Source organism: Harpia harpyja, chromosome 4 (assembly GCF_026419915.1).
Source record: "Harpia harpyja isolate bHarHar1 chromosome 4, bHarHar1 primary haplotype, whole genome shotgun sequence".
NCBI lineage: Eukaryota > Metazoa > Chordata > Aves > Accipitriformes > Accipitridae > Harpia > Harpia harpyja.
In genome coordinates this window covers 69,690,624-69,711,081 of record NC_068943.1, presented here as the reverse complement: position 1 = coordinate 69,711,081, position 20,458 = coordinate 69,690,624, and the positions used below count along the sequence as shown (strand labels likewise).

Genomic DNA, 20,458 nt, shown 5'->3' with positions numbered 1-20,458 from the left:
GTGTGCATCCACACCACTACTGCGTGTTAATTTAGGCTTGTGCGTGCTTCCTTACCTTTGCTCACAAAGTCCCACTTTGTTCAGGTTTTTGACAGTAATGATTTCTGTGAGGGTTTTTGCAGCCTTGGACAGCAGCAAGAGGAAAGGTGTTGCTTTTGTGCAGAGAACCCCTGTCTCAAAGCAAGGTCACAGGCCTTTGTGTGGGACAGGAGATTTAATGTTCAAGGCAGTGATGCTGGGGAATGGTCAGCAGTAGGCTGGAGACCAGGACTTCTGTCTCAGAGGACAGGCTCATATCTGCCCTCTCCTGCTTATTTGTGTATATCCACGGAATAAAATGTTTAAATCTGCATATTCCTCATTTGGCCAAAATAAAAAAAGAGAAAAGCTCTCCCCAAATCCACATTTTTTGCTTAATAGAAGCTGTAAGACCACTGAAAACCAGGCCTTTTATTAAAGTGCATAAGTGCTATCTTATCTGTGTACCTTAAGGCGAGTGTGACTGTAAATTGTAAGGCGAGCGTGACTGTAAATTGTCTTTCATATTCAGAATTACTGTACCAGAGAAATGGTCTCTAGACAAGAATCAAGACAGTCCGGTAGTTTAATAGCTGAATAATACAGATCAGCCTTCAGGACCCAACCTTGAGCCTGACATCAGTCTTCTGTGCATGAGCTTCAAAGGAAACCCTATTTAGTCCTCTAGGACAGTAAAAAGATTGTTTGAAGTTAGTAAAGCACATATGTAAGTATTGGCAGGCTCAGGGCTTTTATCCTCAATGAATACAAATGTCTTACCATGTTGGAAGTCATTATTGTTTAGAAATAATAGTTGCAAATATTTGAAGCAGATAGCCTTTGAAATATGCTGGTTTGAGTGGTTCATTATACTATACAACTTTTGTTTGTTTCTATGTATTCTGAAAGGGTATTAATATATCTTTTAAAGAGTTTAAGCCTTTTCATCCTTTCTTGCTTTTGAAAGGAAAAAAAGTGTGTTTCCATGTCAACTGACACATTTGTTCACATATATTAAGACCATTGTGTAACTGAGATTTTTTTCACTCCAAGATATGATTTGTTGAAGGTCAAGAAGACTCCTGTTAAATAGACTTAACTGGTTAGAGTTTTAAAATGCAAATCATCAGTCCACTGTCATTCGAACATGTTCATTAACATGTAAGTAGACAGTCTTGGAAAATGATTCTTTTTGTGGCTGCAGCTTTAATGAAATGGGCACCTGATTTTATTCCACAGAAATGCAGAATTTCTCAGGCAATTAAGGGATCACACACAAAGAGTTGGAGTCACTGCTGCAGAATAGATAACATGACTGAGGTGAGAAAGCCTCAGCTCAGCTGGTTTCTGGCACTAGGAAGGTTTAGGCCAGCCAGTCCTTAGTAGAGTGCCCTCCACCTTGTAAGTGGTCACCGGCTGACTTCACACCTGGTATTTGATTGCCTGAGAAGTGTCAGGAGAAGAGATGAAGGCCTAGGGACAATTTGCCTCTGCTGCACATAGTACTGCACCTTCCAGTCCATCGCCTGCTATGCTGCTTTGACCGTCACAATTTTGCATTCCTAATTACTTCACTGACTGTGCATGTTTTATTTAAGCTTTTGGTATTCATAGGGCAAGCTGGGTGGAAGCACTGTCACGTTTTTCTTTTCCTTTTCTCTGTTCCTGAAGAAATTCAGGTGATTTTCCCTCAAAAAAAAAAAAATCACTGAAATTGTTGACTAGTTGAGATTATAAAACTACCATGTCATTTAGTTACTACTTTTCTGGAGCAGCTGAGCTGCCTGTAAGGCAGTTCTTATAAAATCTCCTGCTAATCAGGAGTACTCAAACCTAGGAAATGTTTGTCACTTTTTTGCAGTTAACAGTATGTCCTCTTAACCATTTAATTATATCTAAAAGCAGGAAAGAAGCAGGCAAGTCCTTATAATGGTGATATGGTACAGGCACTGTATGATGGACCTTCTGTTAAGAGTGGCAGTTTCTGTTTAATCTTTCAGTATAAACTAAGGAGCAAACTTAAATAATTTCTACAACATGCATACATGTTGCATGTTGCATACAACATGCAACAACTTGGGAGGAGGGGGAGAGGGGAGAAACCCAGAACATATAAACCCATCTATTTCAATTTACATTACTAGTGATTAAACTTAAATTATTGTAACACAACTTCAATCATAATAATACCACTCTTTTTATTGTGATAAGAACCAAAGTGATTAATCTGTATATTTACAATCCTTGTCTATGATTAGTTTTCTGTCACAGGATGTGGTGAGTCTGTGCTGTTATGACTATATTTTATTTAATAATATTTTCCTACACAGTGCTGAACACTTCCTGCTGAAGAAGCTGAATGGACAAATCCATGAAGATATCTTTCATTTTCCCTGACAGTGAATGATGTTTCCATATATAAACATAATAATAGAGTCATTACATATGCACTCACATTACCATAGCTGCTGCATGCTCAGTGGTATTCAAAACAAGGCAGGAAGCCAAATCTTCCTAGTTCCTATTTTGATTTAAATTGTATTTGTAATAAAGGGATTTTCATTCAACCTAAATGCAGTTTCATCCTAGTCCAACAAACCTCCCCACTTCTTTTTTTTTATTATTATTATTTTTCCTTTATTCTAGGTCACTCAGTCCTGATACAAGTGAAATTCTCCTCTGGTGGTGATAACAGCAGCGCTACTCAATGAACTATAACAAGGGCTCTAAATGCATCTCCTGTAGCATACCACAGTGATTTGCAAAAGTGGGAATAAATCAAAGCGGTGAAGAGATGCCATGTTGAGCCAGAAGCTAAATGTTACATCTTGTTGCATGAGGCTAGGGGGAGAACAGATCCTGTTTTTCTGGCAGCACAATATCTTTGTGCTTGTTACCTCCGATCCAACCCCATTAAAACAATCATTCAGAGTCTGCAGGAAATTGTCACCTCTTTCTTTCATGCAATGGCAGCTGGTATTGGTGCCTACACACATTTCTCATTTCCTTCAAGATTTTCAACTCACATAAAAAAAAGAAGCTTAATTTATATTAAAAAATGTGTCAGCTTACCCCGAGGCTCAGCACGGGCACCAGGGAAAAAAATAAAAGATAAATGCTTCTAGGTGAACTGGCAGAGGCTCTAATTCTCCACTCACTCTACTGCTACACAGTATGCACCGCATTAATCATTTCACATAGGCAGGCGTTTAAAAAAACTTCAACAATTTTAAAACAAAGATGCATTGCCCTAAACTTAATAATAATACAGCTGTATCTTGTAGAACAATCTCAGTTCACACATACTGTATCCCCTAATAGAAGAGGTATAAAATAATATGGGAGTCTTCTGTGACATAATTTTTATTATTCTGTTTCTTTTGTCTATACAGTTATGTCCCCTCTAGTGGGCATTTTTGTGTGTGTATAAGTATACATATATAATGTTGCCATTTGTCTTATTTGAGTGCTGACATACATAGGATGTTTTCTACCTCCCATCTTTATTGTGTGGCTGGGTAAATGCGTTATGTGATCCTAGTGAACTCTGTTATGCCTCAGTCCAACTCGAATGTAGTTTAACTTTCTGTGCTGGGGAATAAGGAAATATTTTTCTCACTTTTCTAGCTTACGTGAATGTTACAACATTCCCATATTTTTTATTTTGTTTCTCCCTCATTCTGGAATTGTCCTGTGCTCCATGTGCTTAACCGTGCTAAAGTCACAAAGCTAAGTACAAATAATTCTTTAAGGTGGAAGACAACATCAGGACTAGGAAGGTGGCAATGATACACTCAGACGTCAAAGATGAGCAATACAAAGCTGCGAGGGAAGGACTGCTTTAGGGAGTAGGACCTATATCCATGGCAGCCCTAGTGCCAATGAGAGCTACGAGAAGATGAGTAAAGATTCAGGTTGCATGAAGGCCATTGTTTCATTGCTTTGATATATAAAGTGCTGCAAGGCTGGCTGACCTAACCAGCTGGAGACAGTCCTCTCTTGGAGAAAGCATCAGTGGTTGTACAGATGGCATGCATAGTTTTACGTTAGTCCCAGCATGTTAGAAGATGTGGCTCCAGGGAACACTCCATGGGCCCTGGATGCGTTGTTTGAAACACAGTTGTCAGACAACAGCATTTCCAGCAGCTCTGCAGCTGGCCTCAGTTGTATTTCAGGACTCCCAGCAGCTGCCTGACAAGGTTTGCAGAGGTGAAAAGATGACTTACTTACTGTTTTGTACCTACCTCTCAGTGCTATGTGCGTATAACAGAGAACAGATAACTAGTCTTAGTAACATAGTCTGTGACCTATGAGGAAAGGCTTGATCAGTAACAAGGCAGATTTAAAAACAAGAAATGCAGATATGAATTAGGCTTTGTTAAAAATGCTAAGCAGCGATATATGATATGGGTGCATTTTACACCCATATACATCATTCTCGAGACTGACAGCTTGGCATATGACAAAATGGTAGGCAAACACAATTCCTCCTGCATCAGCAGAGGTTATTGAACAACCAACCAAACAAAAGGCTTTTCATGGGGAACTCGGTGGGCATGGACCCTGCAAGTCAACAAGTGGTTGCGCAGCTGGTGTAGACTACAGGGATCTGGCTTTTACAACCATAAGACCTGCTCTGAGGATCAAGGACTGTTTAGGAAGAGATGGGGTCCACTGCAGTAGGGCAAAGGCTGGCCAGCCTGTGATGTGAGCTTTAAATTAGGAATGATGGGGAGGGAGCGGATGACCAACAATCAACTGAGGAAGTGGTGGGCTGTGGTGACAAGCAAAGTATGTGGGATGATGTGAGCAGGAGAGATGTCGCAGTCAACAAAACAGGGCAGAAGGGGACCCACCCCAAGGGTATCCACACAAAGAAGTGAGTGCCTACAGGACAGCTCCAACACCTCCTCTGGAAAACCCATGTGACTGAATGCCTCTTTGAAGTGCCTGTACACTAACACACGTGGCATGGGGAGGACACAGGAGGAATTCCATGCTTGGAAGGATCCCATGCAATATGGGCCTAGAGAGAAGAGGAGTCCAGGAGAACTGCATGATTTTCAAGAATCACCTCCTCCAAGTTCAAAAATGATCCCTCTTGCTGTGGAGTAAGTCAAGCAAAGGTGGTAGGAGGCCTGCATGGATGAACAAATCCCTCCTAACAAAACTCAAGCACAAAAGGAGGCATACAATAGGTGGAAGAAGGGGCAGGTGATGCAGGAGGAATATAGAGACACTGAGTGTGCAGGGGTGAGGTTAGGGAAGCCAAAGCCCATTGGGAGTTGAATCCGGTGAGAGAAGTGAAGAGCAAGAAGAGCTGCTATGCATTCATGAACAGCAAAAGGAAGACTAGGAAAATATTGGTCCGCTGCTGAATGGGGTGGGGGACCTGGTGCCCAAGGGCATGGAGAAGATAAAGGTACTCAGTGCCTTTTTTACCTCAGTTTTACAGGTAAGGCTGACCTTCAGAGATCCCAGGCTTCTGAGGCAAGTGGGAAAATCTGAAGCAATTCAGACTTACCCTCAGTGAAGGAGGATCAGGTTAGGGAGCTTTTAAACAAGTCCATGGGAACTGATGGGATGCACCCACAAGTGCTGAGGGAGCTGGCCATTCGTTATAATCTTTGAATGGTCATGCTCATGGGAGGAGGTTCCTGAGGACTGGAGGAATGCCAATGTTGCTCCTGTCTTCACAGAATCTCTGAGCAAGGGGTTTGGAGTAGATGATCCCTAGGCGTGCCTTCCCAACTCAGTAACCCTGTTATATATGTGTGATTCTGTATCTTTTAAAGCCCACTCTTCAGTGCCCATGAAGCTATGTGACATTTAAAAGGCACCTGAAACTTTTTTCCACAACTTCAGTTGCCTGTCTCAGGAGATCCATTTGCTGACTGCAAAAATTTCTGGACTCTCCTTAACATATCAACCCTCAGAACATATTAGCTTATGGCATGCACAGCCACCGTCGCTGCAGAAATGGCAGGTTTAAATGGTGCGTAGTTTGGTAGGGCAACAGGAATTTGTTGGACAGTGTGTATATAAAGAGTATTGCTACAGCACAAAAGGTGATGTGGATGTGGATGTTTGCGTAGTGGGAGGTTATAAGAACTGCAAAATCAGAACACCAGGAAGGAAAATGCTTTGAATGTCTGGGCATGATTTAAACAGCAGGAATGTGAGTATTGCCTGTGGTAGTAGTTTGATCATACACAATGGTGAGGTACAGTTCTAACTGTCCATTTTACTCACGCCTTTTTCTTCAAAGGTTAGTGGTTTGTGCTGCTTTTCACACAGATGTAGATGGATTCACAGCATTGTTAAGTAAGCAATGGAGAATTGGCTCTTCAGTCCTCTGAAGGAAAGGCTAAGGATGGGGTCCAATTCTTTAGTTGACATAGGATGGCATTTTTCTGCTGAAGTCAATGCACCTACTTCAATTTACAACTCCTAATATCTGGCCTGAATGCTGCAGAATGAGTAGAGGACAGGAGAAGGTGAGGAAAAAACACACAATTTGGTAATACCTATTATATAGTTAAGAGGTACAGCCTAGAAACTTTCTTTGTTATAGTGAAACTGAACTCCTCTTGGATCAACTGATGAATATGAGTTGCATGTCTTTTGAAGGGTCTTAGAGAGAGTCTTGGGTCCACAGAAGAATACTCCAATACTGTTGCTGTAATTGCAATAACAACAAAAACATGAGAGTAGCAGAGTAAATGGATAAACTGTACCTTTTGACTGCCTCAGGCTTTGCATCTTTTGAAATGGCTTTTTGAGAAATGCATTTGAAAAAAATTGTGTTCCTGTCACAAATTATTACAGTATAATTATTTTAATAGTTTAGTGTTTATTATGTCTTACTGCATTATTTATTTGGATTGCTATATTAGAGGTCACAAACTTAAATGGTAGTTCTTTGGTTTTAATCTTCATAGTTTTTTTTAATCAGAGAAGCAAACACGCTGCTTGGGCTTAAAATTTTCAATGCTTTTTCTCCAGTTGAGTTAATTTTTTTTTTTCTAAAAAATACACAAAATTCTCAGTTACTTCTGAGTTTTCTTCTTTTTTTAAATTCTTTTCCTCATTTTAACACTTTTCTGCCTATGGGCCATTTTTAAATGGCTGATTTAATAACAAAATTTGTAAATAGGTAGTTCTTATAAAATAAGAACATGGCCAATGTAACAAACAATTGTGTTCATAACTGCACAAGTCTGTTACAGGGAGCTGGAAACCTGGTTACTTGCTGCAAAGTGCCTTAAAGGGCTTGCTTCTAAGTACACAGCACATATAGCTTTAAAACATATATATGTACACACAGATACACACACGTACTGTGCTACTGGGAAAGCTCAATCAATGTAAACACAGTGCAAGTGACAAGTGAAAGCATGAGTTTCAAAAAGTTTGCTCCTGTAAACTTTTGTTTTTCACTAAACTTCTGATTTTGGTGCCCAAGCCATAGTCCCCAGAAGTAGTGCCCATATTGTTCCGGTGCTTGATTGCACTAGGTTTAACCTGGAGTGGTATATTCCTGCTGATCTGCTAAAAGACACTGTTGCAGCCAAGGGAAACTCCATGGACCTAGGTGCAGGGACCCAAAATCTAATCAATTTGTAAAAGCTGGTTGTTCCATCACACAATAGAAACTCTTGAGTTTCTTTGCCTCTTGAACCTTCTGTAACTCAGGGCAAGAAAAGGTAGGGTATTTTTTTTCTCATAAGGAATCCTTATTTCATGCGAGGTTTTCTTTAAAAGGTTCATCATTGACCATGAACATGGGCATCTAGATTCAGAAGCAAATGCAGATTTTTCTGTCACTTTAGCACTGGATTTCTAAGGAACTACCACAAGATCCCGTGTAGAAAGTTAATGTCCATCTCCCTCCCTGAGCATCAGAAAACTAGATTTTTCTCAGTTGTACTTAACAAAAGTAACAAAAAGTAATGTTTTAACCATAACTTTAAAAGCTCTGTTTATGCAGTAGAACCCCTATAAAAGGTCTTTCAAAAATCATATTTTCTACTCTTGCCCTTTTTCTTTTTTAATCTTTTATATTTCCTGATTGTATTTATTTTGACCTCCATCAAGTGGTTTCTCTATTACTGTTATTTTTGCAATTTTATGGTATTCTTGTAACTTACTGTATTCTCTTTGATCTCCTCCCTTTCAGCTTTTTCTTGTGACTTTTTCATCTTTAAAAAAAAAGTTTTCTTCTTTTTCATTTTGTATCTCTGTCTCCCAAGTGCAAGCCTTTATTTTGCATTAGCAGGTAAATGTTTGGAAATCATAGAGAGTCACAAAGATTCTGGAATTTTCTACTGCTGAACACAAAATATTTCAAATTCTTGCTTCAAAGGCTTTCAGGAACAAAGAAGCTTTTTTCAGACCACTAGCGAATCCACCAAGTTCAAATGAACTGTCTTTGCCAGCAGAGATGAACTAATAACAGAACAGCATAGTCTTGCAAGAGTAGCCAAATATGTTAGGGGAACAAACATATCCTTGACATCATAAGAAAAAAATCACAGTTTATCTTTTTAATAACCATCTTCAAGGGAAATTAATGCTACTTTGTCCTTTGTGCAGAACAGTAATTGGATTGTGTGTTTCAATTATATCTGGACAAAGGCCAGGATATTGAAATACTTCTAAATATTAGATTTTCTTGTCCAAAAATTAGATTTTATTGGCATTCTCTTTCCGAGATTTCTTCATTAAAAGCTTCATTAAGCATAAATCTTCTTTCCACACAGCAAAAAACCCCTAAATTATTTTAAAAGGGTCATTTAGAGAGGTTTGTCCTCCCCTTCTCCCACTGTTTATGCTGAGAGAAGAGTTACCTAACAAGGTTAGAAGCTAACCTGCCTTACCTAGGATGGTTTTCGGCTAGTTGCTTGAACTCATTGTCCCAGTTTGGCCTTCCATAGCAGGTCTTCTGTCTCAAACCAGTAATTACATCCATCTTGTCATCATAATGTAGGGCTATGTGAGTAGCCTAAAGGCAAATTTACAAGGTAATAATTTTAGAGTCAACAACTTATACTGCAAGTAAGAGGAGAAGGCAATAACACTGCTTTGCTGTGAAAGATGGAAGTATTAATGAGGGAAAGGAAACTGTGTAATTATCAAATGGGAGGAGGAGAGGAGAGGAGAGGAGAGGAGAGGAGAGGAGAGGAGAGAGGAGTACTCAAGAGCTCACAATATTACTAGAATTGTAAAAAGTACTTCCAAAAGTGCCCAAGACCTCAAAGGAGTTCAGTTTCTTGAGATGGAATATTTGAAATAAGTTGGGATTAAATACCTGTCTTTACTGGCCTGGGCCTAAGTGCCTCAGTCACTTTTACAAGCAGGTCTTAGATTCCTAAACTTCTTCTCAGCCTTTAAATGTCTCAACCTGCACTTCCTTCACTGCGTATCCTGAAGTGACAGTAACCATTTTAAGGTTGAGCTGGAGTTTAGGAAAAGGAGCAAAGTGTACCATAACAGAGTTTGACAATAAATAGTAGCAATTACATGCACCTTAATTAAGTCCAGAGCATTCTGCTGCTGATGGAAAAGACAGTGGATGTACCAGCTCGGCAGGTGTAAAACCCGGAGTGTTTTGACTCTTCTCCTCAGGTAGAGGCAGGTGCAGAAAGTGGATCAGCTCAGGTGAAGCACTGAGCTAAGCGAGCTGCACAGCTCCCAGTGCCAAGAAAACAAATCCTGATTTTCATGGGCATTTACAGTCTCTCAGCTCTTTTGCTACACACATTACCATGCTGAGTACTTCCTAGATGCATTTAAAAACAAAAGCATCATCTCTACTAATTCTGCTGCTATTGTGTAGGAGTAATATGCTTGTTTTCACTACAGACTATCATTGTTACTATTACTGTCAAGAAATTACCAGAGGAAAGCTAAGTTAAAAAATGGGCTTTGCATTTAGTTCAGGCCCTAGCATGAACTAGGCATCATTATCATCTCTTGTAGAAGTGGTTGCTGAAATTTAGATCCATTTCCTGGGAATATTGTATATTTCTCATGCTAATGAGTCTTCCATGTTGCTTAACAACTCAGTAATTCTGGTCAAGCACAGTTGTCACAAGAGGTCATGTTTCTAAAAGGTTCTTCTTGTTAATTTGGGCCAATGTCATGGAGGACTTGGAATACTCTAAGAAAGAACTTAAAGTTTTTGGTGGGAGTGGGAGGTGGGGAACTGCAGGATTTTTTAATTGTTTACAGCAAAATTGTGCCACCGAACAGATGGTCTATTTCTGCTCTCATTAAGTGGAACTTTTCCAGGAATTTTGGTGTTAGCCCTTTCTATAGCTCACAGCATTAAAGTTGCCTAGGAATCTCAGGGGCATTGCAAGGAGCAATAGGCTGAAACATGATTCCTTGTCCAAGCAGAGGCAGACATGTGCCATATCTGTTTGACCATCTGTTGCCAACATGGAATCTACAAAGAGCATGAAGCATTGAACAAATATTATGTCTGAGGAGTAAACACCTGCACTAGGTGGAGGGTGCACTAAAAGGTATAAATTGCCCATCCTACTTGGGTTCAGTTTCACCTGACTAATGGTTGTCTATATGGTGAGACAGGGATAGAATGGGGAGAATGTTGGTTTCATTGTTTGCTAAGGGAGAAGTAAAGTAAAGCATCATCCAAATATTACTGGTGCTGAAGCTCAAATTTTGAGGAGTGATGAACTGGAATTTACTAATGATAAGTAAGACCTATAAGATGAGGGAGCTCTGTGGATGTCTGTAGAAGGTGGAGCTGTTACCCAGCACAGTTCCCTGGGCTTGGTTAGAGTAGGGGAAGCAGCCACTGAAAAGCATTCCTCTTCCCCCACAGCCCTTTAGAGGTAGGATGCTGGGGGGGGTCCAGGAGCAAGAGCAGTACCAGTGTAGGAGGGGAGGCAGCACAGCTTCAGGGATGCTCCAGTGTCACCTAACCAGCAGCACAGGATAACGAGTCAGTGCTGACAGGAGACTAGACGATGGAGTTTGAAGAGAAGGAGGAGGCACTTCAGAAAAGTGCAGGGCACACAAGTGAAGAGAGTCCGACATCCCAGCAAGAATAGTTGTCTCCCTACCTGATTTCTGGCCTGATGTTTGCCCAGGAGGGAAGTGGGATGATGACAGTTGAGAGACGAGGGCAACTTTGTGTTTTGTTAGGTTCCTCAATAGCTTCTTTCAAAGCAGGTTTTAGGTAATACCCTGTGATATTGCTAATGCAGTGTTAGTTTCTCTAACTGCCATATACTTCACGATGGGAGCAGATTTTTCTGAATACAGCTTTATGCACATACCTCATTACTTGACAGAAACCCTAAGGAAAGCAGAAAGAAACAATGGGGTTTTGTGGCAGCAGAGGCAGGAGGGGAAAAGCTCTATGAAATCTATTTTTTTAATCTCTACAGAGACAGCAGGAAATAAAACAGTAGAGCAAAGAATTTCCTGTGAGAGTTTTTCTGGCAGGTGCCTAACTCTGATCACAGTGTGATCTGAGTGATCCATTAAAGAAAGAGAGAGAGAAAAAATCAACTCATTTGGGTCTAGGTAAAGACTAAAGAAGTTGAATAAAATCAACCCAGTTTAAGGATTAAGTGCCTCGAGGGGGGATGGTCCAATGAAATTATGAGATGGCAAATTTAAAGTCAATCAGAGAAAATGTCTTTTCAAACAACATGAATTATAGAGTTTTTGCCAAAATGTTCTGAGCGCAGCAGGTTTCAAAAGTGCTCTGGACATATATGTGAACAACAGAAATTATAGTAAATAATACGAGTAAACAAAGCTAACACTTTTTATACAACCCTCCATGTTTCAGTACAAAAATGCCAGAATCTATTTAAAGACCGTTCCAAATACGTGGACAAAATGTTCCTTCACAAGCTCCTGAAAGGCTCTCTGCACTTTTCTGCAAGACACCTGGTAATCAGTGCTGCCCATGACAAGATATAGGACTGGAAGGATCACTGGCTTGATTTCTCCATTCCTGTTTTCCTAAATATGAGATGGAAACAGACGGCTTGGTGTCTTTATATTTACAGTTCTTTGTGTCCCTGCTTCATCCATCATTTATTCAGCTGTTCCTGTTCCATATGTTACCGTACTGGAAAAGCAAGGTACATTAACTCAGACTCGTAAGAGTTTCATTATTACCTGACTTTCATCCCAGCCAGTAAGAAATATATGATAACTTAGAAAATCATTTTTCCCTTTTTCAGCCATTTTTGTTTCCAAATGGAACAGAAGATCAGCAAACCACTCAAATGCTGATGGGCCTCGACAAATCCAGTAAAAATAAACCTGTCAGATAAAAGTAAAGAGATTTAACAAGAAGAAAACTTTCAATAAAACTTCCTAATGATTGGCTCAACTCATTAGCTACATAGTGTATGACTCTTCTCCACCGTAAATTTAAACATAATTACACATCATTTTGATGATGTAGTTTCTATCTTTTAAAAAATGTATTTTCATCTTAAACATTGAGTGAATATATTAATGTGCTAGGGAAGATAGGTTAGTGAAGATGTACAAGTTTCTCATCTCCCCCTGCCAGTGCATCTCGATTTATAATACCTTACCCTGCATTTCTTGCAAATAACTTGATTATTCTTTGAAATTTTGGATTTATGTTCAGTTATGTTTAAAATGGAATTTCAGTTTCATTCAGCACTGAAGCAAGAAATTCCTGTTTCTCAAGACCTTGTGCCATAGGTTAACGGTTGATGTGGTCATAAGACACAGTTATGTTCTTCAAGTTGGATACCCTGTATAAAACAGGCTACAGAATGACTCTACTTCTTTCTTAATGTATTTCTTGTTTAAATTGGAGCATATAATTTTAAAGTTGCCAAAGGGGTAAAACGAACCACTGTCCCATGATTGGTTTTCTATTGGTTGAAAACCTCCTTTCTATGAAAGATTTACAGGTTTTCTCATCCAGATTTCTCTAGCTTCATCTTCCATGTGATGGATCTTGTTTTAGTTGTCTATTGGATTAGAGAGTCTATTATTAAAGTTTTGTTCCCCTGGTAGAAATTAGTGGCTGGGATCAAGTCAACCTATAATCCTCTCTATGGTAAACCAAACCTTCCTGGGATCTGTCACTGAGAGTCTAATTTTCCATCCTTTAATCATTCCTATGGCTTATTTCTGTCTCTTCCTCCTCTACTGCAGTCAATCAGAAACAGAGCAGAGAGTTTGTTTAAAAAAAAAAGAAGCTAATTTATTAGGATCTTGGCATAGGGTAATGCTTGCATAGGGAATAAAATCTTTCAAACAAGATGGTTAGTCACTGTCCATATGATGATAAGAGTTTCTATTTCGGGAGTCCTTGTGGTGACATCTTCAGCTGGATCAGGTGAGACTCCCCAAAACCCTTTTTCTGCTCAGTTCTTACAGGCAGCTGGCCCAGGGACCCTTGTGACCACTCCAGCATGTGCATGATCTGTTGTGATTTATTGTCTTAACTACATACAAAGCATCTTCTAACTAATTAACTATGTATAAAAGACTGTCCTGTGTGACCACTTCTGCAAGAACAGTTTCTGCTGACCATTTGCAAATGTCTTAACTGTGTACAAGTTAATCAATTTTGCAGCAGGAACTGCCTGCAGGAACAGTCTTGGGACTGGTGAGAATCCCTTCTCAGGATCTTAATCAACACACTGAGACATACAGCTGTCCTAGGCCAGCAGGAGCAGGAGCAGGAGCTACCTTTGGGAGTCTTCAGGACAGTCAGAATTTCCCACCTGGAAATCTCCTCTGCCAATTCTGTGCTGTAAAGGGGATCGGGAGTACAGCCCATCCCCTGCTTTCAGCTCAGTCCCTCGTCTCAAGCCAGTAGAGCTGTGTGGATGACTGTACTGGGAGTTCCCGCACCACCCAGGGGATGAATGTCTGAAGTTCCCTGGGTGTCTGCCCAGGCACTACCCTGATGCCTGGCTGAACCACAATTCTAAGACAAATCTGACTACAATTCTTAAAACTCGAATTCTGCAGCTCTTGCCACACAATCCGTCATTACTTTTGAACAGAGGGTGCCAGACCTTGAATGAGCCTCTGTGGGCAATGTAATTTTGCGTGTAATTATTTTTATAGTGCCTCCAAAGAAATAATTCACAAACATGGAGGAAGCCTAAAAATACACAATTTCAGATGAAAAAGGAACAGCATGGAGGACAATGTATAAGCTTATAACAAAGGGATGGTTGGAATTTGTTTAATTGTGACTGTGATTTTTATTTTGTTGCAGAATCCCTTGCTTTCCTCCAACCCATCTCTCTTTGTGCTCACCAGCCCCTCTGTCTTTTATTATACCTCAATATCAAAGGTAATCTGGAAGGTCTGTCCCCAAGGCAATCATTGTGGGAGCTCTGATGATTTGGAAATTGTAGCCCTTTTCCATAGGATCAATGAGATCAAGATGCATATTAGACACTTCTGAAGAGAAAAATCAGAGAAGAAACCAGAAAGCTGTAAAGAGATTTCCCGAAGATTTAATATACTAGGTTGTCAGGCTTCTGGTAAGGTGGTGGGAGAAAAATGTGGTAACACCATGCTTCACTGGAGATTTGGTGAAAGAGACTAACAATAATTTGAGATGTTTCCTAGATCTGAGTGTACTGTAAGGGACCATCTGTGGTTTCTGTAAGAAATATAAATGAAGTATGATCCCAGGAAACAGAGATAAAGCATTCAGGGTTAAGCAGGGTATTTTTACAGCCCAGGAATAGGACTGTCTGCAGAACTTTAGTACCAACCATCTTGACTGTTTGCTTTTTCCCCTTCTGTTTCAATGTTTTACCTTAAATATAACCTCACTGCTTTACAGGGGGGTTGCTGCTGATTTACACTGGCATAGATTATGAGGAAAAAGCAAGCCCACTGACTTTATAGCATTTCATTTTTGTGACCAACAGCAGCATTATTTTAAATTACCGAAACTGGATAAGATCTATAGCCTTAACCTTTATGTAGTTTTTTGTGTCTGAATCTTGAAGTCCCCACTTGTTCTGCATCCTCAGCACCTCAAAAATCAGGCCACTGAGTGCTGTCAGTCTGTATCACGCTGTGGCTCTTGATTTGTGGTGAGAAATTTCTTCCCCCGGCCTCTACTTGATCATCTTAATTCTCAAGTCTCTTCAGCAGTTCATTTTATGGAAATGTATATTTGGTACATGTGTGTGGAGGGGAGGCATGTGCTTCTACATGAACAATGAATTGTGCATGGGGTAGCAACTGAGAGCATGTGGGCAGGACTGGGAGCCAAGCACATTCAGGGAAGGAGGAAGAAAAGCTAGCCAATGAGTTGAGATGATGTGGTCTTCGAAATGAGGGACTGGTTTCCAGAATATCAGGCTATGGAGCTTGAAGGTGTGCTTTTAGCTGGTTGCAGACCTAGCTGTTACAGTAATAACCAGTCCAACTGAATTGGGCCAAGCCACCTCTGGCACAGTCCTCTCAAGAAAGGATGTAACTTTCTGAAGCTGCAGAAATTCCTTAAACTCACCCCTGGTGCGGTTCTGCTGAAGTGGTACCCATTGCACTGCCTCTATTTTTCACATGTTAGAGGTGGACAGCTTTTGGTAATGAAGAAAGACTGTCATTATAAGAAGTATTTTTGGCCATGATTATAAGCTTAGAAAGAAAAGAGGTAGTGAAGAAGGATGGCCTATGGGTAAAAGGTCTCCATTTCCCTTAGATTGAAGAGGACTTCTAGTATAATATGTTAAAATAAATGGTGTTTACAAAGAAGTCTTCCTTTCTTTACACTGACTGCCCATAGCATAGCACAACATATTACATGTATAATTAAAATCCAATAAATGCACAATAAAATTAATCCTTATTAAAACTGTAGAATAAAGCCAGCATCAGTGCATTTCTATAATTAAACAATTATTCTGAATCCTACTTTTTTTCTTGTAAGCCTCATACTATTAACTGACTGCAATTATTTAGGACCCTTAAAAATCTGTTTTAGATTTATGTTTCATTAGTCTCCACCCACCCTACCCGCATCAACTACATTCATCAGCTTGATGGCTTGCCCAAGTAAACTGTCTTAAATTTTCCAAGTGCTCTTTTTGCAAATTGAGTTAGATGCAGTATTGCTATTAATCAGATCTGTAATGCAGGGTTTTGAGTAGTCGCTTATTTCTGTAATACTCTGCTCCCTTGCAATGCATCCGTATTTATCATTCAGTTTCCCACATCCTGAATTTTGTACAACAGACAAGAGCAAGAGCTCCAATAGCTCCTTCCTGTAAGGTGAAAGACCATACTTTGAAAATCAGCTTCCATCATGTGGAAAGTCATTAATAATTATCTGTTGATGACCATCCGTCTGTTTCTCCCTGCTCCCTGCAGACAGAGGTGGAGCTGCAGCTCTGGGCAAAGCCAGCTTTTCACCAAAGGGGTGTAAAAGGTGATGAAGCAGGGGATGCCCAGGGAGGCACCTTCATCCCTGACTAATGCTGCTCCCTCTTAGACATGACTAGTCCCTGCAAAACCCTCTTACATCTGCAGCTGGGCACCTCCCTGCAAAATGCCAGTCCTTCCTGCTCCTGAGTATACCACACCACCTGTGGGCTGTAGCATACCAAAAAACATCAGGGGTCTTCCTCAGCCTAATTAATTGATCCAGTGGGCCACTACAGGTAAGGCGCATCAGTGCCTGCAGCCCGGGGCATGCAGGAGACGGGGCTTTGGCAGCCTGCGTGAGGCACTGACTTACAGCTGGTGTGGCAGCATGCAGCCTTTCGTATAAATGCAGGACAAGGCTCAAATTCATACCCCTAAATTTGGGGCAAGGGGCCTAAACTGTTCTCAAATACAGCTCACAAAAATGGTTATGTTTGACAGCAAAAAGAGCCCGGGTTTTTAGGTCTTTGGGAGAAGATGTTTTATGGAGAGGGCTGTGGGCTGGGGTAGAGCTCAAAGCAGATTACCTCAGGGAGGGACGGTTGATCTCAAAGCAAATGGAAGAGGCTGGTTTTGTTTTCCTCACAGTATGTAGCTGAACGTACTGCCGCAACATACTGTGGTTGTCAAAGGTCTACATGGATTAAAAAAACAATTAGACAAATTCATGGAAGAAAAATCTACTAAGGGATATTAAATGCAGAGATGCAGCTCTTGCATCAAGACATTACTGAACTGCAAGTTGCTCAAAGGCAAGAAAGTGTCCACTAAAGACTTATCACTGTATGATTTTCTGGTCTGTATACTTTTCCCTAGGTGTTCATGAAGAGCCACTGTTGGAGACAGGATGTTGGGCTAGATGGATCTTTGGTGACACTCAGTAGGACCTTTCTTATGTCCTTACACAGTGTAAAAGAGAAAGTGGATGTTTGCTAATATTAGCATCTGATGGATCAGTACAATTTTATCAATTTCAGCGGCAATTGATCTGAAAAATGAGACCACTAATGCGAAAAAAAGATCATTTTATGCGTAACTAAAGCTAGCAGAAACTTTCCAGCCATGACTAGTAGTAGTGCCCTTCTTCATTGCAAAAAAATGATAGGGAAATGAAGGCTCTAAGGCTATTTAATTGTGAAGAATCAATTAGATAAATGTGTACTCCTTTTGATTTGCTGGGGTTTTTAAATTATACAGCTGCAGACATTATGGAAGCTATGAGTATTTATATCTCAACCGTATGTGGGCAACACTAAGAAATATTAGTTCAATAAGCGTAATGATAGCTGTACTCAAATCAAAACGGAGTTGTTAAAAAAAGAAAAACCTCTTATTTATTTCCTTAATAGACATTTCTATGGTACTCATCATGGCAGAAAGAGAGTGCTGAATACTTTGAGGAAGATTAAATTATTTGTAATTATACCACAAGTGGAAGCTTTTAACCAATGGAAAAAAAATATGGAGCTACCCTGAGATAAATCGTTCTCACTAAGATGACTGCTAAATTTTTTAAGTAATGCCGTGAACTTCCCCAGCACCTTTCATCCAGGCTTTCAAAATACTTTACAAGCACCAATGAAGTTTAGCCTCATAACACCTGTGAAAAATAAGTATCACTATTCCCACTGCACCAGTAAGGAAGCCAAGATATAGAGAAAGGACATGCAGAAATCATGATACTTTTGTATTTCACAGGAATTCAGAAAAACTGAACTCTATAGCAGAAAACTGTGGCAGAATGCACCATGCATTTATCTTTGCAGGCACACTTACCCAAGATTCTCCCTAAGCTATGGATGAACACCCTGAGGTACACTATACTCTCAATGCATAGTTAAATTCTGTTCTTTTCCCCTTAAGATAACAACAGCAATGACAATAATAACAATTTTATTTGTATACATATAGAATATACATAATATACATATACAATGGGTCTATATATATATCTAGCTCTCCTTCCAGTGGAAAAGATCATTCTGGTACAATCGTAGTGTTTGAAAATACACTTCTTTTCACATCTAGCATGTATTTTCATTTTTATTTCCCTCCCTTCTCAGTGCTTTTTCTGCCTCAAAGATACCCCCTGGCAATTTGAACCTGTCCTCAACTCCTCAGTTACTAAAATCCCAGATGCTTTTTCAGTGGCAGCTTGTCATTAAGATGCCAGTTTTAACACTCTTTCATTTAAAAAGTTCAGCCCCTTAGTCCTGCAATCTGCTCCATATGTACTGACCCTCTCAGAGATCTGTCCACTCCAATGCAATTTCAACATTTGTCCTTAAATGTGAAATGTTGAACAGTTCCTAATTCAGCTTTTACATTGGAAAATGAGCTAAAAGAAGCTGTAAGTTCCAAAAGCTACCACTTGCTGTGATCGATAGGGAAGAGAATGTTTAATGCTGATTTTTTCCTCTGTTACCTTCTACCCCTTACCCTACTTCACCCATTATCTCTTCTTCACCTATCCTCTGCCAGTGCTGCCTCACATACCCTTAGCAGATGATGTATAACAGGTTAGCAGATCAAGAGTATGTTAACTTAATTGGTGTCATCCATGCTTTACAGACCCCAATATATTTTTTTCAACAAAATAATTAAAGTGGTTTGAGGCAGTAATATGCATCTTGATATATGCATCTCATCCAGAGCTTAAATGCCCTTTTTTATTCCTTCTATGCTGGCTAATATCCTGACTTTGCAAGGTGAGAAAAGCAGCTAATGGTCGCTGAATGCAGCATTCTGGACCAGAAGACACAGCCAAAGGGCCCTCATGAAACATGCAGCTGGACAAGGAGCAAGTGCTACCCTTCACTTCTGTCTGAGATGACCTTGCAGGATTTATTTTTGGTAGGAAAGAGGACAAATTTCTCTTCTAGCTCTCTATCTGTCTAGCTATGAAAGACATTCCACGTTTATCTCCAGTTGCTACTGAAAATCTGAGTCTTCAGCTTTTACTAAAAACTCTGCAGCTAGGGCTACCTTCTTCCTTAAGAATGACAGTGAATTTGGGAGACCCTACCCCACAACAGCTCCTGAGGCAGCTGGAAAGCGAGTGACTGCTGCTGCAAGTGAGTTAAAGCACTCAAATGAGCCTCTAGCTCTGAATTGCCTCTCTCACCTGGCAAAATAGCTCATTTGTGGAACTTTTTGATGGAGCGATAAACTTTCCCACCTACCTTCTGCAGCACCAGTACTGTGTTAGGATTGCAGCATTTGTACCAAATGGATTTTAAAATAGAGGCAAATGGCGTGACGCCGATTCCTGCTGCAATGCACACACTCACTCGGTAGTGGAAGACGTCTGTGGTTGCAGATCCGTATGGTCCATCCACGGCCAGTCTACAGCAACAAGACATTTAGTCAAGGGTCAGCAACATAGAAAATGACAGAAAGGTTGAAATTTGTTGGGGTACATGTTTTCAAAACTGAACTTCTGTTAAAATAAAAGAGAAAATACATGTCTAAGTTGGCACAGAAATTACCCGTACGCATTTAATTTTCAGTGGGTGCCATGTAATAGCAAAGCAACTGTTTTTTCTGAAGTGAGAGAACAAGAGTACCCATGTGGGTTTGGGGCCTGGCCATCTATTTAAGCATGCAATTGCAATTTTCTGGCTTTCTGCAATGTGATTAGTCATATAATTGCATGTCCAAATTTAGCTGTGGAATTTGCATATTTGATTACGAATTACTGAAAAGCATCCTGTTTTAGAGCTTTATTTTCTATATTGTATATATCAAAGTAAAGAGGAACAGATTATATTAATAATTTTGAAAAGTTCTCTATATGTGTTAAAGTAATAAAAGAGAAAGCAAGAAAGAGGTCATCATATGCAAGGAAACTACTATTTTCTCAGCTCTTTCTGAAAAACCAGTATTTCAGAAATACTTTTTTGGCAATAATACTGTACTTAGTATCTGACATAAAGGCAAAATATGTAAGGAGAAATGCTTGTTTATGTTACTACCTCCTATAATCAGTGTTGCTGATGCTGAG

General features: G+C 40.0%; 1 protein-coding gene across 1 annotated transcript in view; it reads right to left on the bottom strand.

The window, feature by feature from the left end:
- Positions 1–6,570: 6,570 nt before the first annotated feature.
- The window catches only part of NOX3 (NADPH oxidase 3), a 39,425-nt gene continuing 25,537 nt past the window's right edge, over positions 6,571–20,458 (bottom strand). Inside the window, exons 10-13 of the mRNA XM_052785783.1 lie at positions 19,638–19,800; positions 12,184–12,330; positions 8,898–9,022; positions 6,571–6,697 (exon numbers count right to left, since the gene is read on the bottom strand). Coding sequence (XP_052641743.1) covers positions 6,571–6,697; positions 8,898–9,022; positions 12,184–12,330; positions 19,638–19,800 — 562 coding nt within the window. The remainder of the gene's footprint in view (positions 6,698–8,897; positions 9,023–12,183; positions 12,331–19,637; positions 19,801–20,458) is intronic.